Source organism: Pinus tabuliformis, chromosome 1_2 (assembly GCF_031772625.1).
Source record: "Pinus tabuliformis cultivar Carrire ecotype Pingquan chromosome 1_2, CPIR1, whole genome shotgun sequence".
NCBI classification, from domain to species: domain Eukaryota; kingdom Viridiplantae; phylum Streptophyta; class Pinopsida; order Pinales; family Pinaceae; genus Pinus; species Pinus tabuliformis.
In genome coordinates this window covers 50,119,698-50,144,784 of record NC_142298.1, presented here as the reverse complement: position 1 = coordinate 50,144,784, position 25,087 = coordinate 50,119,698, and the positions used below count along the sequence as shown (strand labels likewise).

Sequence of the window (25,087 nt, the reverse complement as noted above, 5' to 3'; positions counted from 1 at the left end):
GCAGCGAGTCCAAGCTACGCAGAGCCCAGCAGAGGTAGCGCAGAGCCCAGAGAGACTACATCATCCACACAGAGCGCGGAGGGAGTGATGCAGAGGCTCCCAGAGGCTACGCAGTGCCTCAAAGGGCTAATGCAGAGGATCCTAGGGCTGACACAGTGGCCAGAAGGGCCAGCGCTGAGCTTTAGTTGTGCTGGAGAGGGTTTCGTGGGACAGGTTTTCTGAATACCTATTTCCGGATATAGAGGTATTGCTACCGTATATTTTTCTCTATCGGGTGAGCTGGTTTAGGCACCCAGTTGTACTCAGATAAACTGCATAATAATATAACACTCTGAATCGCTCCACCAGTTTTCCCGCATTGGGTTTTTCCAGGGACATTGGTCCAAAAATAATGGTGTCACTTGTGTGCTTGTTTTCTTTCAGTTGATGAACTGTAGATGTTGATACTGTACTTGTGTTTATTTTTAGTATTTACATGGTAAATAACTTGTTAAGTAATTAAACAAGTAGGAGAAATAAACCAGATAGTACAGGAAGAATTTCTAACGGGTTCGACTTAGAAATTCCAACATGGTATCAGAACGTGGTTGCAGATCACAGGAAAACTGAAGGCATCAGCTGAGCAGAGCATTTGCAGCAGATTCCATTGTCCCAAGTGACAAAGCTTATCCTTGTAGAAGGCGACAGAGGAAGGAGTGAAGTAGAGGGACTGCTTCATCATTCTGGGCCAAAGAAAGGCAGCGCAGAGGCTAAGGGAGGCAGAATCAGGCTCACGCAAAGCCACGCAGAGGTCAGGAGGGCTAGCGCAGTGCGCTGGGGGAGCTAATTTGTTGGTGTCAGGATTGCGCAGAGCCAAGTGGCTCAATCCTTCAGTTGTTAAGGCATAGGAGGCTATGGGTAATTTGCGGAGCGATGCTGGTGGGGTACTATGGTCAGAACAGTACTTAACAAGGCAAGACCAAGGGGAGGGAGTTGCTACCGAGGCGGATTTCTAGCCAAGGAATCCAGATCAGTGGTGTAGTTGCACAAACAATCGGAGTGGGGCAACATGACGTTGGCAGAGGGATTTCCAGAAGGGAAATCGAGACTCAGAGGGAATCGAACTGAGAACTTCCAGACGGGAAGTTGAGAGACTCGATAAGAGTCGAATAGAGGACTTCCAGGAGGGAAGCGGAGAGACTCGGACGAGTCGAAAGAAGAGCAGAGAGATGGTCGTGAATGGGCTAATAGATCAGGATAGGTTGGACGGAGCGTCCAACTTTGTGGTCTGGAAGGCCAGGATCTTGTCCATTCTAGACAGACATCGCCTCAAGGGCTTCGTCACGAGAGTGATAGCTGTCCCAGTTGACCTAGTAGCTAAAGAAAGGTACGAGGAGGCAATGGCTAAGGCTAAGTGCATCATCCTTGATGGGGTCAAGGATCATGTGGTACCACATATTGATGAGAAGGAAACGACAAAGGAGATGTGGGATGCCTTGAAGACAATGTACCAGCATACTTCCGTGCAGAGGAAGATGCTCCTAGAGAATCAGCTAAGGGCATACCAAATGCAAAAGGGAGAGCTGATAGATGTCTTCCTCGGTCGCTTGAAGGAGATCCGTGACTAGCTAACTTCCATAAGGGCCACATCGGATGAGGAATTGATGGTGAGGACTGCACTGAACACAGTTTCCGAGGATTGGGAGGTATTTGTCCAAAGCATACTGGGCAAGACGAATCTTCCAGATTGGTAAGAACTGTGGGTGGCTCTTCGTCAAGAAGAGATCAGACGGCTGACCAAGGCGAGGAGTAGCGGAGAAGGGGTCAGGATCAAGAAGGAGGAAGAAAAGGATGCGGCTCTGGCATCTGCGGGAAAGCAGGAGAAGAGGAAGAAGAAGGACCTCTCCAAGGTCAAGTGCTTCCATTGTGGGGAACTAGGCCATTTTGCGAACCAGTGTTCTAGAAAGAAGAGTAAGGGAGAGGCTTCGAACTCAAAGGCAACGCTGGCGAAGGCGGGGAAAGAAGTCGAGGAGGATGACGATTGTACCGTGAGTGCTCATATTGATCCAAAATCTTTTGCTTATAGATGTGTTAAAAAATTACATGCATAAATTGTAGCTTAACAGAGAAAACTTAATGTGCAAATGAGACAGGAGGAGAAACACATAAAGCATGAAAGAAGACAACAAGACTTGATAATGGAGTTCGTCCGACTTGGACTACGTCTCCGGGCCCTGCTCGATCAATGGGGAGGCCTTCATTCATTAAGTGAAATGAAAAAGAAGAGTACAAGCATCAGTTACAAAAAGAAGTCTTATACCTCCATACTAAAAAATGGCCAAAAAATGCAGAACTCTGATGGAGAAACAGGCAACACCATTGTGTTCGTGGCGTTGAGAAACGCTGAAACCATATAAAATTTATCAAATTCTGACAAAGTGAAATTTCGCCCCTCCTGCAAAATTCTGCCTCGAACCACATGCACTGCCTCTTCTGCCTGAGCGCACTGAAAACCTACATTTAAATAATAAAAATGTGGGCGTAAATCCCAAGTGGATTGTTTTGGCGCAATGGTTAAATTGGGAATTTGTTGAGGAGGGGTCGGGGGATCAAATCCTGCCCCTCCCCATTTAACTTATGGTTAAAAACATATTTCAATTTTGGGAGGCAGGTCCGTCAATCCCAGTGGCCCGCTCCCCCCCAACTCCGCTGGCACGTTATTTTTGTGGGTGAGATGGAGGGGCGGAAGGGTTGACAACCCGCGCCCCCCATTAATAGTGGTGCTCCGTTGCATGGTTCTTGGGGTGGCAGGGTCATGGCCGCCCACCCCCCACGTTGTTTTGGTTGGTGGTTCCGTGGGAGGAGCCAGGGGTTGTGGCCCGCCCCTCCACTAATATTTTTATTGTTATGTGGTGCAGATAAGGGGTGGCGGGGTTGGTGGCCCGCCACCCTTTTTTTAATATTTTTTTGATATATAATAACAAACTATGCATTTTTGGAAATTTGGTTTTGGACTAAAAGAGTCTTTTTAACGAGGCCATGATTTTGCTTGGAATCTGACCAGAGTTGGTCGGATTCCGTCCGCCGGAAAAGTTCAAATTATGTCTTCATTAATCCTGCCCAGTCATCAAAAGTCAACCCAACTTTGACTGACTCTATCTTCTTCATTCAGACTCGGATTGGAGTGTCGTTCGCACCGTTGGAATCAGGGCGACGAGCACTTCGGCCTGATGTCAAGTTAAACGCCTTTCCACCACTTTGAAATTTGAGCTTTTTCCATGCCACTGTGTCTGAAGATCCACCTGGATCAATCCTCCCCATTGAGGAGCTTTTGGACCGCCAAAAGCTTTATCAATCAATTGGCAAGTGATGGAATTGTTCCCTCACTCTTTCCTTCTCCAGCCATTTTGCTTTGCTAGGGTGCATCCCCTTGAAACCAACTCAAAGGTATTCCACATCTCCCCGTCGTGAAGTCCTAGTTCTTCTGTCAAGGATGATGTCTTTAGGTAACTCATCGAGATACTCTGGTGCAAAATCATCAACTGTAGGAACTGTGCCCACCTCCTCGGTGTCCATAATCAATGGTGGCTCATACAGCTTTAAGTTCTCCACATTCACTACGAAGTACATCTACATATATATCGCAAATCGAGATGAAAGGCATTGTTTCCAATCTTCTCCAAAATGGTGAATGGACCATACCGGATTGGTCGCAACTTCTTCCCTTCTCCCTTCATCCTGTCCTTGCTGATATGGAACCACACTTTGTCGCCCACTTGAAATTGATGGTCGACTCAGTGTTTGTCATGTCGAGCCTTGTAACGGGCTTGACTTTTCTCCAACTGCTCCTGTACTGCTTGGTGAATCAACTGGATCCACTAAATGAACTGTTGCGCTTTGTCCCTGTCATCACGTCCACTGGAGTCATCTTCCCTTCCAAAGACCATATCAAAAGGGTCTTTTGGCAAGTAGCCAAAACATGTCTCAAATGGTGAACGATGCGTAGATGAGTGCACTGCTCGGTTGTAGGAATGCTGCACATATGGAAGATGCTCATCCCACAACTTAGGATGTTTTCCACAATAGCCTCGCAACAAGTGTACCACGATGCGGTTGACAACCTCTGTCTATCCATCAGTCTGTGGATGGAATGTCGTGCTTCTTTTCAACTTGGTGTCCATCATCTTCCACAAGCTGGTCCAAAACTCTCCAAGAAAGCGAGAGTCCCGATCTGACACAATCGATGTGGGCAACCCAAAATGGACCCAAACATGCTGAAAGAAAAGATGAGCAGTCTGCTCTGCAGTGATCTACTTTTTACAAGGCATTAAAATACACATCTTACTAAAACGGTCAACGACAACATACAAATAGTCGTGACTTTTTCTAGACAAAGGCAAACCTCCTACAAAATCCATCGACACACTTTCCCATGGACGACTCGAAATAGGGAGTGGTGTGTAGAGCCCGAGTTTTCTATTAGAGGGCTTTGAAACAGAACACATCACACAACCCTTTACATAGCGAGTCACAATGTTCTTCATATGAGGCCAAAAACAAAATCTTTGTACATGACACAAAGTTTTTTCAATACCAAAATGACCAGACACAAGGGAGGTGTGGGCCTCCCGGATTACATGTACCCTTTCTCCTGTGGGTATGCATAATTTGCCAAGGTGATACAACAGTTTCCCCTGCAAGTGATAGTTGTCCACCTGTGAACCATGGGTTAGTTTTGCATAAATCTCCTTAAAGTCATCATCGTTAGCATATTGTTCAGCATAACTTTCAAAAGATAATGAAGCATTATGCAAAATAACAGAAGCAAAAATAGGAGGGCGAGATAGCATATCGGCCACTTTGTTGCTAGTGCCCTTCTTATACTTTATTACCAGATGAAACTGCTGAAGAAAACCCATCCACCTGAAATGACGAGATTGCTGCAACTTGGTCTGTGACTGAAGATATTGCAAGGGCTGATGATCCGTATGGATGATGGTCTCCTTGCCGATCAAGTAGTGTTTCCACTTTTTCACACTCTGGACCAAGGCATATAATTCCTTGTCATAAGTGGGATAGTTTATCACAGCCTGAGAGAACTTCTCTGAATGGTAACATATCAGCTTCTTTTGCTGCATCAGTACAACTCCCATGGCATATCCGCTGGTGTCTGTCTCGATCTCGAATGGCTATTGGAGATCTGGTAAGGCCAAGATCAGTGCGGTGCTGATATTTTCTTTCAATGTTTCGAAGGACTTCTGCTGCTTTCCTCCCCATTGAAAGACTTGCTTTACACTTGTCAATGCGTGTAAAGGCACTGCAATAATAGAGAAATTGGCAATAAATCTCCTGCAATACTGTACTGCACCCAAAAAGCTACGAACCTCGGTTACATTAGTAGGTTTAGGCCAATTTACAATTGTTTCAACTTTAGAAGGATCAATTTTTAGCTGACCATGACGAACAATATGACCTAGGTAAACCAAAGAGGTTTTCCCAAACTCAAACTTTGACAATTTTACAGAGTTTTTCAGTTTTCAATACATCAAACACTTTCTTCACATGACATACATGTTCATTCCAACTTTTACTAAAGACAAGGATATCATCTAGATATACAAGAACAAATTCATCAATGAAAGGCCTAAAGAGATCATTCATGACCCTCATGAAAGTGGCTGGAGTGTTGCAAAGTCCGAATGGCATCACCATCCATTCGAACAACCCCTATTTGGTCTTGAAGGCGGTTTTCCACACATCCTGCTCTGCAATTCGGACCTGGTGATAACCACTATGCAAATCCAATTTGGTGAAATAGATAGCATTCTTTAACTGATCTAATAAGTCATCAATGCGAGGAAGAGGGTAACGATTTTTCACCGTGATTTTGTTTAGTGCTCGATAATCCATGCACATCCTCCATGTGCCATCTTTCTTCGGCACTAAGACAATTGGTGAGCCGCATGGAGAAGTACTCGGTCTAATGACCCTTGGTTCAATAGTTCCTGCACCTGCTTTTTGATCTCCTCCATCTCAATGGTCGACATCCTGTACATGCCAATATTCGGTAAAGGAGCATCATGCTGCAAATGGATCTCATGTTGGATTTCCCTCTTCGGAGGTAATCCTCTTGGTTCCTGAAACATCTCATCATAGTTAGAAATTAATTCACATAATTTCTTTTTATGCGCATGATCCAACCCTGGAAAGCATCGGATAATTTTGCATCTTTTCCCCTTACAATCATAAGCATGCAACCCTTACTAGAATTCACCAACCTCTTCATTTGTCCTGCACTTACAAGGTTGGCATTGATTTTAGTTTGATGAGCCCTTACAATATATTCTACCCCATCTTTTGTGATTTGGTATTTGTTTTCATGACGGAAGAAGATTGCCTTTCTATCATATAGATATGGACTCCCTAACACCATGCCACAGATATCCAATGGTATCACATCAAGTTTTACCTCATCCACTAACTTAGAAGCAATCACAAATTTAACCTTACACTGCTTAGTTACATTCAGTTTTGCTTTATCATGTATCCATCCAAGTGGGTAAGGTTTTGGATGTGGTGTAGTTTCCAAGCCTAGCTTCTTTACCAAGGACTCTGAAATTAAGTTTGCTTGGGATCCGATATCAAATAGAGTTTCCACTTTTGTATGATTTATGATAACTCTAATATGAAATAGTTCAATTCTCTTTCGTTCATTAGGAAGAGACTCATCTATTGAACTAGTGCCTTCATGTGATTCAGAATTAACATGAGGTGTAAGAGTACCTTTTGTTCCTGCTGTTGTGATCAATGCTTCATCTCCCGAATCAGATCCAAGGTCTTGCTACACAGTTGCCACTGTCTTCTGCTTGCCTTTTCCTCCATACTTCTTTGGTCTCTTTTCCGAGTACTGTTTCCAACAATGATCATCGTCATGACCTTCCTTTTTGCAGTGATTGCAATAAGGTCTTTCTCCTTCATCTTTCTTGGTTGATGTTGTCCTCTTCTCCTTTCCTTTTCCTTTCACTTTGGGTTTGCCATTTGGAGGTTTGAAAGGTGGTTTCTTGAAATGATCATCTCTTTCATTTTTGCCCCTGTTCTCAAGATGGATTGCCTTCACACTGGCAGAGTCAATAGTAGTTGGTTCAAACAATAATAATGAATGTCTAAGGTAACTATGTAATGATCCAATATACTTAGTTACTACTTCAGGTGAGTCAAGTGCAATGTCCAAATTAAGTGCCTATTTTCTAAATTCCTCTGTAAAGCTTTGAACATCCTGACCTCTGCCTTGCCTTAAGTATTGCCAATCCATTAAGGCTTTTTGTTTGTAACCCAAGGGATAGAATTGTTCCTTTAATGCAGAAATGAAACTAGGCCATGAGGAAAGAAGATTACCCACACTCTTACTGCTTCACAATTTGCTCTCCCACCAAATGAGAGCGGTGCTACTCAGCCAAAGAGAGGCCAGCTGAATCTTTGCCTCGTCCTCATCGATCTGCTGAATCCTGCAGTAGATTTCAATCTGCCTAATCCAATTATTAAGCTTTTTTGCATTACTTCAACCGTTAAACATGGGAAAATCAAATTTGACATCTAATTTAAAGAAAGGTTTATTAGATGCATCCCTTGAATTTCTACGATTATGGTGATGAGAGGAAGAAGAACTTTCACTCGTGGAAGGAGGAGGGGGTTCTTCTCCACCATTTCCATGCACTAAACCTTGTTCTTCTGGATTTCTCTCTTCTGCTTTCTCCAGCCTTGAAAGCAACTGACCAACATTCTCTGCCATTGTATAGAAGGTTTTGCGGAAATTGCGCTCCTCTTCATGACGAGCCTCTTCATCTGCCATGTTTCTCCTTCGATGTGCACGCCCCGCTTCAGGATCGAAAGACTTTAGTTTCCCTTCGCCTCTTCGGAGCCTGTTTCTTGTTAGCATACAAACATGAAATTCACATCTAAAAATACCTACTCTGATAGCACTTGATCCAAAATCTTTTGCTTATAGATGAGTTAAAGAATTACATCCATAAATTGTAGCTTAACAAAGAAAATTTAATGTGCACATGAGACAAGAGGAGAAACACATAAAGCATGAAAGAACAACAAGACTTGATAACGAAGTTCGTCCAACTTGGACTACGTCTCTGGGCTCTGCTCAATCAATGGGGAGGCCTTCATTCATTAAGTGGCATGAAAAAGAAGAGTACAAGCATCAATTACAAAAAGGAGTCTTATACCTCCATACTGAAAATGGCCAAAAAATGCAGAACTCTGATGGAGAAACGGACAGCGCCATTGCGTTCGTGGCGTTGAGAAGTGCTGAAACCATATAAAATTTGTCAAATTTTGACAAAGTGAAATTTCGCCCCTCCTACAAAATTCTGCCTCGAACCGCGTGCACTGCCTCCTCCCCATTTAACTTATGGTTAAAAAACATATTTCAATTTTGGGAGGCGGGTCCGCTAATCCCGGTGGCCCGCTCCCCCCCAACTCAGCTGGCACATTGTTTTTGTGGGTGAGATGGAGGGGCGGCAGGGTTGACAGCGCGCGCCCCCTATTAATAGTGGTGCTCTGTTGCGTGGTTCCCGGGGAGGTGGGGTCATGGCCGCCCACACCCCATGTTGTTTTGGTCGGTGGTTCCGTGGGAGGGGCCGCGGGTTGTGGCCCGCCCCTCCACTAATATTTTTATTGTTATGTGGTGCGGATAAGGGGTGGCAGGGTTGGTGGCCCGCCACCCTTTTTTTTATATTTTTTTTGTTATATAATAACAAACTATGCATTTTTGGAAATTCGATTTTGGACAGAAGAAGTCTTTTTAACGAGGACACGATTTTGCCCGAAATCTGACCGGAGTTGGCTGGATTCTGTCCGCCAAAAAAGTTCAAATTATGCCTTCATTAATCCTGCCCAGTCATCAAAAGTCAACCCAACTTTGACTGACTCTATCTTCTTCATCCAGACTCGGATTGGAGTGTCGTTCGCACCGTTGGAATCAGGGCGACGAGCACTTCGGTCTGATTTCAAGTTAATCGCCTTTCCACCACTTTGAAATCTGAGCTTTTTCCCTGCCACTGTGTCTGAAGATCCACCTGCATCACATATGCCACTTGAGAAGAAGTGGGGAGACATCGAGCTATAGTCAGGAAGACTACAGGCGATGAGGGGCAGGATCCTTGAGGTACCCAACCTCTTGGATTATACCTTGCTACAGGAACTCCGAAGAGGAGTAGCAGGAGTGGCGGATGTCGGTAGAGACAAATGCGGATGGAGCGGCAGAGAGTGCTATAGTGCAGGAGTCCCCGGACAGTGCGAGGCTAGCAGGCTGTAACATTGCGAGAGGCACGGGAATGTTGCACCAGTGCAGGATGGCACTGAGAGGTGTGCAACGGTGCGAGATGCAGGGAGTTGTTGCAGCAGCACAGAGGTCAGCAATGGAAACACATGATAGCGGCAAAGGGAGCTTCGGCGTCAAGAGTGTTTCTAGCCTGACAGGGATGTTAGAAGTTGGGTGGATCAGTTACTTACTTCTCAGTAACTAAGTTGCAGTGCAGTAGCAGTATGCAGTAGCACGATGCAGCATGATGAGAGGGGATGCAGTGCAGATGCAGTGCTGGGAGGATGGACCAGCAGCAGCACGGATGCAAAGGGAGTTGTCATACGGATGCAACAGTGGCAGTGGCAGGGCCATGGGCAACAATACAGGGTGCAGCAGTGCAGAGGATGTTGGGCCGGGAGGCCTAGCATCAGCACAGGGACCGGTGTCAAATAATCAGTGTGATGCTCAGTGTGGAATATTACTAGAGCACAGTCCTCACTAAGAGGGAGTGTTGATTTGGGGTAGCATCGGATGTGCTCTAGCCATGAAAATTGGTGGAGAGGCTAAAGCACATGAGATCTCCAAGTCGCAGAAATGGTTTGGGCAAATTCTAACCGGTTTGGGAGATATTAAAATAATTAATATTTTTAATGGAGTTCCTAAGTCTAAACTTAGGAAATATAAAATATTAATGGGTATGAATATAAAACTGGGTTAGAAGGTTCCAAAAGTCATGGATCAAGCCAAATCTAATCTTAGCCATTGATTAGTGATTTAATCTCGGTCATTGATGAACCAACGAGAAAAGTATAAGAGGAGGCTTGAGGGTCAGTTGGAGAACACACCAGAGTGATCAATCATTCATTTTGTTAGAGCGGGGTTGCTAAGCAAAGTTGAATCAGTGATCAGCAGCGAGGGGCAATGAGTACGAGGTAGAGAGGCAAAGATGATACTAGGAGACCAGCGCAGAAGCAGAGAGAGCAAGAGCAGCAGCCAATGTAGGCTACGCAGAGCCCAGCAAAGGCAACGCAGAGCCCAGAGAGATTGTGTCATCCATGCAAATGGCAGAGGGAGTGACGCAGAGGCTTCCAGAGGCTGCACAGTGCCTCAAAGGGCTGACGCAGAGGGTCCTAGCGCTGACACAGTGGCCAGAAGGGCCAGCGCTGAGCTTCAGTTGTGCTGGAGAGGGTTTCGTGGGACACGTTTTCTGAATACCTATTTCTAGATATAGAGGTATGGCTGCCGTATATTTTTCTCTATCGGGTGAGCCGGTTTAGGTACCCAATTGTACTCAGATAAACTACATAATAAAATAACCCTCTGAATAGCTACACCGGTTTTCCTGCATTGGGTTTTTCCGAGGACATTGGTCCAAAAATAACGGTGTCACTTGTGTGCTTGTTTTCTTTCAATTGATGATCTGTAGATGTTGATACTGTACTTGTGTTTATTTTCAGTATTTACATGGTAAATAACTTGTTAAGTAATTAAACAAATAGGATAAATAAACTAGATAGTACAGGAAGAATTTCTAACAGGTTAGAAATTCCAACAAGCACCAAGAGTTGGGCGAGTGTTGTGAGTAGTCATGATGATGATGAGCTACTTCCTAGTCTTGGAAGTACCTCCCTCACTAAGAGGGAGTGTTGATTTTTGATAGCTTGGGAGGTACTCCAAGTCCTAGGGTTCAGGGTTTGGAGGTTGGAGCATCACAATAGGGCATTGTGGTCTTGGAACCTAAGGTGTGGCCTTTGAACCCAAGTTGGTGGGTGTGAATCCGTGATGATTTTTGGACATGTGATGGACAGAGATGATAGAGGATGTTGAGAGGAATCCAACACAACGAAAATCATCGAATTCTAAGTTGTGTATGATGAGATATGAATTTTTGAAGTTAATAGGTGGGCTTGGTTAAGGTTGACCTAGTGATTGGAGGCCTTATGACAGCTAGACAAGCTTGTTTGGACGATTTGAAGAAACCCTCATGATTGGATATAAATATGAGGTGAGTGAGAGCTCAATTGAGCATCCAAGGGTAGCAATTCATTGAGAAAACATCACTTGTGGTAGCTGTAGCAAAAGAAGGAGAGGACCAAGGAGCATAAGGGTTGATTTGAGGTCTGTTATGTGAGTTTGACAGGGCCAAGGTGTAGCAAATGCAAGCGGAGTAAGTTTTGCATTGTTTGGTGCAAGCTAAAGGGTGGATCCTCCTTGTTTTAGTAGGTCGCAGGCTCTGTAGCCATTATAGAGGCACCGCGGGCCTGTTTTGGGCTTGTTGGAGGGGTCATAAGGCCTATTCCTTAGTGCAGAAGCAAAGGAATAGGTAGCGTGGGAGGCAACAAGGAAAAGGAGGCAAGCCGAGTTAGAAGAAATGACTGTTGAAGGGGTTAGAGAGAGCTGACGTGGACTATGTTTATGCCCTAACCAAATTAACAACCTACAATAGTTGCACCAACTCATTAGTACAGGTATGTTCATGTTTTCATGTTGAATTGTTGCTAGGTAAGAGGTCCAAGCTTGAACAGAAATATTGGGCACTTGGTGGTTGGTGGAGGGCAGCAAGAGAGTGTCCAAAGTAGCCCTAGAACAGGTGGACAAGAAGGACATTGGACAGTTGCGTGTTGGGAGAAAATTCGAAGGCTTATGTGGTACTTTGATGGACTAAAGTGACCAATATCAAAGGCAGTTTTTAGCTCAAGGATTGGCAGCCTAGTTGAGCGGATTGGATGAGCCAAAGTTCATTGTAGCAGAAGCAACTTGCAACAATGATAGCATGCAGCCCTCCTAGAGTCTCTGTATTGTTCCTTGATGGACTAAGGGGCAGCTAGAGAACAGATCGAGAGTGACAAACCGGCAAGACGAGATACGACATAGAGGTTGTGATGGTGCACTAGAACAGCGAGATTGTCATTGTATCTTGTATTCTTGTACTTGTGGATATTTGAAGGCCATTATCCCTTGTACGGGAGCCCTAGACAATTGTAATATATGTTGATAATATAACAAAGTTGGGTTACATATATTGTTGTTGTTGTTCTTATTGTGCACATGATTGATTTACTGCATTGTATTGTTCCCTTGTGCAAAGTAGCTTTGTTGAGATTCTTGGTTTGGTAGCATCAAAGACTTAAGATTCTATCCTAGACACCAGGGTCATGGAAAAACAACAGCGAGTCAATGGAGCACAAGCAAGTGTGAGAGTGCAGTAAAGAAAGAGTCGAGAGTTCAGCAGTTCGTAGAGGTTCAGCTTCTAGGAGAGATTCAGATCAAGTAAAGGCTTAATTGCCTTATCCCCGAGATCAATTGCGCAACTCCAGTTCGCACCTGTGCACTAGAGGAGAGAATTTGCGCTCGCACGCGCGAGCAAACAAGCAAATTCACACAGCCTTTTGGCAGATAGAGGAGGCAATGATCAGATCGATTTATCTTGGAGGATTCATCAATTGTATTTCTGTGATAAAGTGGGAAGTTTCTCCCTTGTTGTAATCCTCAAAGGAAAATCTTTTGTCATAGAAGAATAATAAAACACACATAATGTTGCAAGTTTTACCTGGAGTTGGGCTTTCTTGGGTATATCTTGTGTTCTATGGTTTGATGTGTTTGTCTTTTGTTTATTTTCCGATGTGCATATTAAGTTAGAAAACTCAGTGTATTTGTGATTTAAGTTTCGAGAATATCAATTATTTGTGTTTCTGGGCTTTTACACTTAGAAAATTGCAAAACAGTTTACTGGGTTTTAAGGAATTCTAACACCAAAAAGCAAGGTTGTATATACCCCTAATTACAGACTGCCTATTCTCCTAATGACCCCCCCTCCCCAATGTCTTTCCAAAAAGCTTAGTTATACTCCAACAAGTTATTGATTCACCAGGGTAAAAAAAATGTATGTTGGGACAGTCAAAATCCTAAGTTGCACTGAAACGGATACGGGAACAGATACGGATACGGGGTTTGAAACGGATACGACAAATTTTCAAAATATGAGGATACGATACGGCAAGGAAACGGCATGCATATATATATATATATATTTCATATTACCATTCATCTTTTAGAATCTAGAATCTATATCTAAAAATGCATAGTCATCGTCATGAATTCAACATAAACAAATCATCATCATCAATTCAGCATAAAAATTGTCATCATCATTACTGATTATTATAACATTCAACATATTATCATCATCATTAATAATGTAATCATAAATGCAACAGCCTTTGTGCTTTCGGGTCCAACTCCTTCAAAGAACGTGTCATGCATGGCAGATGATATCTATCTTCCTTGCATGACAATTAAAAGGCCCATGGGATCATTGGGATATTCCATCAAGACCTATCTGAGCATTTCAATCTTCTCAATGTCAACTTGGTCTTGTGACTATATGCAGGCACAAGATTGGCTAGAGAAGATTTGTTACATTGGAGGAATTTATGAAATCAAAAGCAAAATCAATGACAATTAACAAAACCTTAACCAAAATGAAAATTAATCGCTCAAATAAATCTCTTTACGAAGACATTCATCGAACCCCTTTATTTGCATTTTTGAACATCTATCTTTTTCTTAGTAAGAATTTTTGATAAATATATGGAGTGTTGTTGTTTCTAAAGATTTAGAAAAGATTTTATGAGACTTTGTTTATAACTTTATAGTGAGTTTATTTGCAAATCTGATTTCTTCATTTTTATTATTTATTTATGGCTATGCAAATTTTCAAGCTTTTTAACATTTTAAGGGTGGATTCTGATCACAATTTTCGTGGATCCGTTTTACCGGAAACGGATCCAAAAAAATTTAAATCCCTTGGAAACGTATCCAATTCCAAATCTAAAGTTTCCGATTTTTTGAAACGGCACAAAAACGTTTTTACAGTGTTTCGGACAAGAATCGTATCCGTTTATGTATCGGAAACGGGGATCCGCGTTTCTGGGAAATTCTTCAAGAGTTTCCGGTAACTTAGTCAAAATCACAACATTTATATTTCTATTGCCTTTTTATAATGACCCCCTCCCCAATGGCTTTCCAAAAAGCTTAGTTATACTCCAACGAGTTATTGATTCACCATGGTAAAAAAATGTAAGAAGAAAGAAAGGAAATTATTTTAACGTCCACGAGGCTAAAGATAGCCTATGGGACAGATTGTTTCTTCATCTGCTTGATGTATTCGGCCCTTTTCTGTGAAGCTTCAAAATAAATGCTCCCAGCTTCTCGACAAACCCCTCGCTAAATAGATTATCCCAAGAGCTAGCTGTCAGCATATCTACATAACTTTCCCTGTTGTCTTTGAAGGCCTCACATTCTAAAATGAAATGTTTTTTTGTTTCCACTTTTCCGGAAGAACAAAAAATGCATACTCTTTCCTCCCACACTTCCTTTGGCCTTTTCCAGTGCCTTGTTTCACAACAGAGTTGATGAGAATTAGTCCTTAACTGAGCAATAAAAATTTTGGCTCTCCAAGAGATATTGGCCTCTATGTATGCTTTTGGTTGATGACTATGAGTGGGATTAAACACTTCAATATAGTACTTTTTATTTCTTCCTAGCTCCTTATCCCAAGTATGCTTGTGGAACTTTTCCATAACAAAAGCTTTTATCTCTTTGTTGTTTATGGGACGCGTTCAAGCAAATACCCCATTTACTAAACCATTTGTTATTTTGCTGCATCCAAGTTTTTTTGCTCTTGCACAATCTATCATTAAAGACAACCTTAGGCCATCTACCCTCTTCCATTTGCTCAAATTTTTTTAAATACCTTATGACTCGCACCATAGCAATTGCTTCAATAGGAGCAGTCCTTGTTTCACTTAACAAGATAGCATAAGGAACTGCACTTTTAATCTTAAATTTGTTTGTAATCAAACGCTTTTAAATTTTCTCAATTTGTCTCCACTGCATGTTGGATGTACTGCTGGCCCATAGTTCACAACCATAGAGAATCATCGGAATCACTAGAAGCCCAAAAAGAGTTTGATTGGTTTTCCAGTCCCATAACCCTACCTCTCTACACCTATTTTAAAAAGCATAAAATGCTTTCCAACCCCCCAAAGTTCTTTTCTTTCTACAACCATTCCAGTTTAGATTTTTATTGAACTCAATGCTGAGGTATTTGTAATCCGCAACTTCTTCCAGAATGTTGTCTTCAAAGTAGAACTTATGCTAGTTATATTTTCTTTTCTTAGAGAGAACCACTACTTTCGTTTTTCTGATATTGACTTGCATCCCCACACTTCTACAAAAATGCTCAAGGGATAGTAAGTGCTCTTGCAAACCAAGAGTCGATTTAGCAATCAGAATAAGGTAATCTGCATACAAAAGAAGCCTTATAACAAACTTTCCCAAATAGATACCATCAACCCCTTGCGAATTTAACCAATCCTCAAGCTTGTCGATATATAAACCAAAAAGGGTAGGAGACAGTGGACAACCTTGCTCGACCCCGATATCGCTTCTAAAACTTTCAAAAATGCCTACTGAAGTTCTAATTTTGACTTTCACCTCTTCATACGGCCTATGCACAGCCAGTGTTTTAAAAAATGGCCGGCTTGGAACCGACTCGGCCGAGTTGGTCCGAGCCAAGCCTCAAAATATCAACTCGGCCAAGTATTCAATTCGGCCAGCGTGGTTAATACCAAGCCGGTCGAGTTGTCTAACAACTCGGCCGGCTCGGTATTAACTCGGCCGGTTCGGCCGAGACCGTACTAACCCGGCCAGGTTACATACAGCGGCACAGGGACATAAAAAACAGTGCTTTTCTAATTTTTTTTATTAATTGCTTAGTGTGGGGGACTCCAAAGCACTTTAGTTTTTGTTTAGTTGGTCTTTGGGGTCCATTCCCCTCTCCCAAACCCTATTTAACCCACTCAACCCCTCTCGTTCTCTCACAACCATCTCATGCATTTGAGTGATAATTTCAGTGAGAATTTGAGAGGAGTTGTTGAGTTTGTTTTTGGAGCAGCAATGAGGAGTCTTGGGCAAGCATTGTAGCTGGAGTGAGGAGCTTCTTGGGCAGCCATTTGGAGCAGCATTGAGGAGTTGGTTTCTTGGAGCAAGCTTGAGGAGGCAGTTTGTGCTTGGAGGCATTTTTTTTTCACTTGTACAAATTTGTTTTTGCTTATTAAATTTTATGTGGAAATCTAGAAATCCTAAAGAGTGTTTTTAGTGAAAGAAATGAACATTGAATCAAAGTTTTTTTTTTCATTTTCAGATTGTTTGCTTTCATTTCCAAGTCAGAAAATGGCACCTAGAGTGAAAGATGTTGCTTGGGCATATGTTGAAATGGTTGAAAGTCAAATGCATTGCAAATTTTGCCATAGGAAAATTAAGGAAGGTCCTGGGGGCATTAATAGGCTGAAACAACACTTGGCGGGGATTAGAGGCCAAATTACTCCATGTACCTCACCAGAAATTGGGGAGATTAGGAAGGAATTGTTAGCCAGCTTTGAGAAGTTTAAAGAAGATAAGGCTAGGCAAAAAGAGTTAGAGGCTGAAATTGGGAGGAAGAGGAATATACAAAAAATGATGGCTACCAACCTCCATTTTGATTTTGAGGGTTCTTCTTCTATCCCTTGTACTAATGCATCCAACCCCTTCCAATATGTTCCTCCCTCTTTTGAGTCTATTCAAGAAAAGGGAAAGGGTAGAATGAAAAAGGGTGATATGAATATCAAAAGTTATTTCACTCCCTCCTCTCCCGCAGATGCACATGGTCCTCAAGCTAGTATAAGTCAAATGCAGCCCACTTTAGATGACCATTGGAAGAAAGAATTGAGGGAGACTACTTATGATTACATAGCTAGATGGTGGTATGATGTTGATATCCCCTTCAATGCTTCCCGTTCAACATATTATGAGCCTATGTTTGATGCCATACATGTTGCTGGAAAAGGCTTGAAAGGCCCTACTATGCATGAGTTAAGGGGGTATCGTTTGCAGAAAGAAATTTTATCCATTAATGACTATTTGAAAGATTTCAAGGACTCATGGGCAAGAACAGGAAGTACCATCATGTCAGATGGATGGACTGATCAAAGAAACCGTACCATCATAAACTTTCTTATCTTCTGCCCACAAGGAACCATGTTTTTAAAATCAGTTGATGCATTTGATAAGGTAAAAGATGGGCAATTGTTGTTTCAGCTATTGGATCAGGTTGTTGAGGAGGTGGGGGTGGCTAATGTTGTTCAAGTCATCACAGATAATGCCTCTAACAATGTTCTTGCTGGTAAACCATTAGAGGAAAAACACAAGACCATCTTTTGGACCCCATGCGCTGCACATTGCATAGACCTCATGCTTGAGGATATTGGAAAATTAGATTGGGTCAAAAACACTGTAAATCATGCCAAAAGCATAACAAAATTTATCTACAACCATTCATGGATTTTGAGCCTCATGAGGAAACACACTGGGGGCAGGGATATTATTAGGCCTACCATTACTAGATTTGCTACTCATTTTTTGACATTGCAATCTATGCTTTCACAACATAGAAACTTGCAAAAGATGTTTTCCAGTGAAGAATGGAATCTAAGCCAGTGGTCTCACAAACTGGAAGGCAAAGAATTGAAAAAGAAAGTTAGTGAAGAAATATTTTGGAGAAAGGCAGCAGAGATTGTGAAGCTTGCTGAGCCACTGGTTAAGGTGTTGCGGTTGGTGGATGGGGAAAGATTGGCTATGGGCTTCATTTATGAGGCTATGGATCAAGCAAAGGAGCAAATAAAGAGGGCATACAAGGATAAAGTGGCTAAGTATGGGCCTATTTGGGCAATCATTGATGAAAGATGGAACACTCAACTCCATCGCCCTATACATGCAACTGGGTATTTTTTGAACCCACGGTATCATTATAAAGCTAAGGAGACAGGAGCTTTAAGGGGGGAGGTTAGAGATGGACTGATTGACTGCATTGATCGCATGATCCCATTGGAGTGTGATCAGCTGGAGATACACCGACAGGTCACGACCTTCACCAATGCCTCAGGTACCTTTGGGAAGAACCTAGCAAAGATTGCAAGAGAAGTAGATGAGCCAGGTAAACAAAAATTTCAATTTTCAAATTCTTAATAGTTTTTTTGTTAAATCATTTATAATTTGAAAGTTGGATATAATTTGTAATTTTGTTGAGCTAACTCATTACACTCCTATGTTTTTTGCAGCACAATGGTGGGAGGCTTTTGGTAGCCATTGTCCTGAATTGCAGAAGTTTGCAATTCGTATTTTGAGTCAAACTTGCAGTGCTACTGGGTGTGAGCGCAATTGGTCCGTCTTTGAGAGGATTCACACAAAGAAGAGAAACCGTTTGGATCAAAAACAGTTAAATGATCTAGTCTATGTCCAATACAACCTCCGGCTTAGACGCAGCCAATTGCTGAACAAAAGACCTGATTCAGATCCCATTGTGTTAGAAGACGTTGATCCAACATCAGATTGGGTAGTGGAGAGTCATCTAATAGAGTTTGCTTCTGATGAGGATATGGATTTTGAATTACAGACAATAGCATCACTCGAACATAATGTTCAGTTGAATGCAGATCCTGATCCACTTGTACCAACCTCAGCCTCACAGCCAGCAAGTCCTCCAATTGCAGGCGCTTCCTCTGCTCAGCCACGACAGAAGCACATATCTCGTCTATCTCAGCCTGCATCTGCTGCACAGCCTGCTAGTGCTACCACTTCTACAGTTGCAGTTGGAGATGATGATGAGGAGAAGCCATGAGGCCCCCTGTCTGACTCTGATGATGATCCAGAGATTGATCCACATGATCTTGGCTCCCTTGGCAGTAGCTACTAGCCAGTAGTACTGGTCACAGTTTACTTTTGTTGTAGAGCCCATTTCTAGCCTCCTTGGTTATGTGTTTTTGTTTTGATCTCTATATCATGATTCATGATCATGTATGTATTGGACAGTGCATTGGGTGCCATTTTGATATAATGGATAAATTCATGAGCCTACTTTGATCATATGTTGTCTTCCATCTATATTCTAATGCTATGTGTTTGGAAACATGAATGAAAATCTTTAAAATTATGTTTTTTTATAATAATAAAAAGATATTTAATGTATTTTTTACAACGACCAAGTCATTGAAATCGAGACAGCTGAGTCGATACTGAGTCGGAGTCGGAGTCGGAGTCAACTCTCGACCAAGTCGCTGTCGGAGTCAGAGTTTTAAAACATTGTGCACAGCTACTCTCAAATGTTTAGGAACCCCAAGTTCCTCCATTCTGTGCCAAAGCTTATCCCTAGGAACTGAGTCAAATGCTTTTCTGAAATCAACAAAGCAACAAAAGACTTCTTCTTTTTTCTCCCAAACTTTTTCAATGATGTGCCTTAAAGTTATACAATGATCAACTATGGAATGTTTAGGTCTAAAACCTGCTTGCCCTTTAGCACGCTTATCTCTTTCTTCTACCCACTTGCTAATTTTGTTTTCTAGCATGCTTCCAAATAGCTTTGCAAACAAAGGGTTTATCATGATGGTCCTATAATTGGAGGGATTATTGACGTCACCGTTGTTGAAAAGAGATATTGCCAGACTAGTTGTCCAATTTGTGGGGAGCCTCTATTGTATGATGTTGTTGAAGATTTTTGTAATGTGAAGTGCAAGAATCTTTGAGCCCCACTTTAGATATTTTGTTTGAAGTTAAGCTAAGTCTTTTGCTTTTCCAACACCCAACTTCTTGATACCCATCTCTACCTCTTGTACCATGAAGAGTTCAGTATCAGTGTTGACCAGGGGGGAGGGTCAACCTTGGGAACCTACTCATAGAGTTGTCTTGCATAGTCAAACCATTTAGAAGTTGTAATATTATTTCCAATTTGTATCTTTTTCGGTTGGAGCTCCTTCCAAAATAATTTGGGATTATTTTTCCCAAGGAAGATTAGTTCTTCTCTCCTTGAAACCATGAAATCGACATTTTTCTTGCTTAATAACTGCTTGTCAACTTTGAGCTTTATGTTATCCTTGTTTGACTATTTCCACATTCTCCTTGCCTTTTTGCATTCGCCATCAAACCAAGCATTAACCGGAAAGCAATTTGTTTCAGACTTCTTAATTTTTGCTCTTTTGCACTTTGCAAGTGCGCATTGAATTAAATGTGTTAATTCATGACTATGAAGGCTGTGAATTGTAATTTTCTCCTTTTCGAAGAGCCTTTCTAGCGTCATTTTGAAGGTATTACAATTTTCTAGGGTCAAAAGAATTATGCCCTGTGGGAGATTTTGTTGGACATGCTAAATTTTTTACTCTAATTGTTACTTTCCAATCCAAGAAAAACATAAATAAATTGGCTTGTGATCTGATTTTAAGTCCCATAGTTGATCTCCAATCAAAACTTACTCCAGTTTCTCACACAAACCATGTGAGCAAATTACATAGTCTACCACACTTGCTCCACCATAAGTATTGCAAGTGAAATTACCGGACTTTGCCCATCTAGTCAAGCCATTACAAATGACTAAATCAAAGGCCCCACATAAAGTAAGCAATTGTTCACCAAAGAGATTCCAGCCCCTGTCCTCTGAAATTCTTTCTCACTGATGATTACTTTCTTCTGTAATCCAAATAGGGTCGCAATCATCTTTACAACAAAGAATGCTAGCTTGCTCACTTGCAGTCCTAGCATTGAAATCACCCACTATAAGGACTTCACCTAGTTGCGAATATGTTGCAATATCCGTTTTTAAGGCTGCAAATGGATCCTTGTGGTCAAGCCCTTTGCCTTTGTAGATTCTTGAAACTTGCGGCACAAAATAGCATGCTGCAATTCTAATGTGGTTTCCATTTTCTGATATTTTAAACCAAATGAATTGCTTATTTGAGTCTATTTTTCTAACGGAACGAGACTACCTTCTTTCTCCCTTACTAAAACCATGATACCCCCGTGCCCTTTGCCATTCCCTGCTGCCTTGTTCCACACTGCCATCTTCCAATATCCTTCAAATAGAGGTGTCTTGCACCCTTCACGCTCATGTGTTTCTATGAGGTAAATTATGTCTCTATCTTCCGCAATAGGCCTTAACCCAGGTCTTCGTCTCCATGGATAACCTCTGCAGTTCCAACAAACTAACCTTAAGGAAACCTGGGTATGACTTGATTGCTATTTATTTTGACATGCAGGATTCACATTTGAGTCTTTGTCCCTGCTTTCCCATACTGACCTTGCTTTCTGATTTCCAGTTGAAGAGTTTGTTGACTCTTCTTTATTACCATCTTGCTGCTCTGTTTTGGAAGGAGGTCCAAATCGCGCTATCAAAGCTTTGCCTTTATATGTTGGGACAGTCAAAATCACAGCATCTCTATTTCTATTGTATTTTCTAATGACCCGCTCCCCAATGACTTTCCAAAAAGCTTACTTGTACTCCAACTAGTTATTGATTCACCCTAGTTATGCCAAAAAAAAAATATAAGTTGGGACAGTCAGAATCACAGCATTTCTATTTTTATTGCTTTTTTCTAATGACCCCCTCCCCATTGGCTTTCCAAAAAGCTTAGTTATACTCCAATGAGTTATTGATTCATCATGGTAAAAATAAATAAATATGTATGTTGGCACAGTCAACATCACAGCATTTCTATTTCTATTGTTTTTTTTTTGCTATTTTGATGATTTCGTTCATTTACGCTCATGCCCGCGAAATAGTGCACCAAATGTATCGAACTATATCAATATCTGTCTATGGGCCTGAAAACAATCCAGGTACGCCGAAATACTTTTTTCTACATTTAGTTTGTTCTATAAATTGAACTCAAAAAATTACCCAAAAACAAACAATGATTCGGATTCATCAAGGTTGTAGAAAAATATAACAAACATCTACGACCGGCTCTGAGACCCACTGTTTAATCACATATAATGGTCTAGCAAAATGTATGAAGAAAGGAACTGCACTATTATCTTACCTCGCATTGCCATTCCCTATTCCTGTTGTTGAGTAGAAGGAATCTGGCCTTGACCCGAGTTTCATAAACTTCATGGTTGTTTAAATTACGACTTTTGGTGATGCCGCTACTGTGGCTGGTTTACTGGACAAAGTATGCCATCCTCTGCAACACACAAACTTCACTAAGTAATAAAGATAATAATAGGTTAAATTTGTGATACTGCCAGTAGAGGGTATATGGTATCTGATTGGAGCTTCTGTACTCCGATGCGCACTGGTTCTGCCAAATGTCATTGTTTCCCAAGTATAAGCAACCGAATTTCTAATCAACTCGAATTGTATAGAGGCCCGCCAAGAATCCCAACTCACAGTCGATCAGGAAGCATGTGCCTCTTATTTCGGCGGATTATTTCGAGTGGGGTCACTTTGAAATCACTAGAAGTTAGGAGGAACGATATTTATCATATGCAGCATTCAAAAACTAACATGTTTATGTGTAGCCGTAGAGGACTATAGTTGCTGCCTCAATGTACTAGCAGTACCCTGTCTTCCAACTTCCATGTCAAGGACATTTGTAATAATTTAACAAAAAATAGTTATGGAAATGTATTTTTCAAAAAATTATCTTGGCCATTTCAGACATTAATTTGTATTCTAATTTGTATATAATTTTGGATTAAGGTTATAAGCTATTATAAATTATATGACTTTAAATGGTATATTAAAGAAGATAATTCTATGAGGGTGGAAAGCATTATATGTTTTTCAAAATATATACAAAGAGTAAGAGTTATGGGATTGGAAAATGATTAAAGTGTTTTTTGGACTCCTAGTCATGGGATTGGAAAATGATTAAAGTGTTTTTTGGACTCCTAGTTTGTCGAGTAATGTTGTATGGATGTGATTTGTGGGTTATCAACACCTCGTCTCAAAATGGAAACAAATTGAGAAAATCCAAAAATGTTTGATCATGAGCAAGTTCAAAATAAAAAGTTCAGTTCCCTATGAGATAATATTGAGTGAAACCGGAGCAGCTCCCATCGAAGCAATTGCTATGGTGCATCCCAAAAGATATCTAAAAAGAATAGAGCAAATGGGAGTAAGTACATGGCCTAAAGTTATCTTCAATGAAGGCACTAGTGAAAGAAAGAAAACATGGATGAGACAAAACAACAAATTGATGCAAAAATGGAATATCTACCTCATTGCATGTCCCACAAATAGTAAGGAGTTAAAAGAATTTTGTTATGGAGAAGTCTTGTAAGCGTAAATGAGGAAAAGAGTTGGGTAGAAAGAAGAAGTATTATGTTGAAGAATTCAACTCCACTTATGGTCTCCAACAAAAGGAGTACATTCTGTGGAGAGTAAAGATTCTTATTGCTCAATTAAGAACTAACTTGCATCAACCTTGGTGTGAAACGAGAAAGTAGAAAAGACCTAAATAAATTTGGGAAGAATGGGTGTGTACTTTTTGCACTTCTAGGGCAGTGGAATCAGAAAAACATTTCATTTTGGAATGTGATGTTTTCAAAGACATTAGGGACAGTTATGGCAATATATTAGCATCAACCCCTTGGCATTGTCTTTTCAGCGAGGGAACTGTTATAAGGATGGGTCAGTGCATCATCAATTGGAATAAGAAAAGGATTGAATTGCAAAAAGTGAAAAGTAGGGAGGTTGGTGGTCCCATAGACTATTTTTAGTATCGTGAACGTTAAAATATCATTCATTCATTCATATATTTTTATGGAAAGTAGCATTTGCAATCAGATTTAAAGTTGACTTTTTATTAATTAAAATTTCATCTTTCTTTGAGGTAGGGAAATAGATTAATAATCTAAAGTCAAAAATCTATATCTCTATATAAATTATTATCCAATTATGTGGCATGGTATTTCTTCAATAAGAATATGAATTAGCCTATAATAGCATATAATAACCAATGATGGTTTTACTACACGTTAACTAAGTTATTAAAAAAAAATGAAAAATCAGCATTAAATAAAATAAGAATAAATTTTCATGAGTTTTGGAGTGAAACTTGGTGTTTAACAATTCTCAAAATGTCATTTGATGAAAGGATTTGCTATCTTTCTTTATATTAAGAAAGTGAAAGATGAAAAGTAGTTTCATTTTAAATGTCATGGTTATGTCCATGAGGGATAGTTTTGAAGATGGAAATGTATCTAAAAGTTTTGAAATCTTGGCGAATAGTCCCTAATATGCAAATCTTAAAATGTTTGGTGACATTTTTGTAAAAATAGTCAAATTTTTAATGATTTTATAGTCTATAAATTTGTGGCAATTTTTAAGGTAAAATAATTTTATACTATAAAATTTGGGCAAATCAAATTTAAAAAAAAAATGGAAATTGGCAAATATTTTTGAATGGAAAATTAACCCACATATTACCCTATGAAATTTTCCTTGATGTCCACATTAAATCTCAATTTCAAAATATTTGTAACAATATCTATGGAGATTTGGGAACTCCTCTCTCAGATATTTTTTAGCAATAATAATACATTTACAAAGCAATCCAAGTACTTATGCACGATTTTCTTAAGTTATAATAAATCAAAGTTGGTTTAGTGGATGTCAATAATCATTGTCATTATTGTTGTCATTGTGTTAATTTTAGTTACATTGAGGAGTTGTATTATGAAGAGATGATAGTACTAGTGCTAAATATTAGACATAATATGCCATATTTAGGCTCTGCCCAAAAAAGATGCTTATTTTGGTAAGTGAATATGTTCAAGTATTAAATTTAGATGTTTTGTGAAGACTAGTCTTGAATAATTCTAAGACCTAAGGAACCATAAAATATTCTCTTATTAACTCACATACTATGGATTATAATCGATTGATTTAAGTAGTAATAAAATGGCCAATTATTACATGCA

The 25,087-nt window shown here is 40.7% G+C and overlaps 1 protein-coding gene across 2 annotated transcripts in view; it reads right to left on the bottom strand.

The window, feature by feature from the left end:
- The window catches only part of LOC149204361 (BTB/POZ domain-containing protein At1g67900-like), a 135,600-nt gene extending 112,887 nt beyond the window's left edge, over positions 1-22,713 (bottom strand). The window contains exon 1 of one of the 2 annotated variants that reach the window (XM_089394697.1): positions 22,201-22,713. In XM_089394697.1, coding sequence (XP_089250823.1) covers positions 22,201-22,274 — 74 coding nt within the window. In that variant the 5' untranslated portion in view covers positions 22,275-22,713. The remainder of the gene's footprint in view (positions 1-22,200) is intronic. The other variant, XM_089394698.1, reaches the window with a different exon arrangement.
- Positions 22,714-25,087: the final 2,374 nt, after the last annotated feature.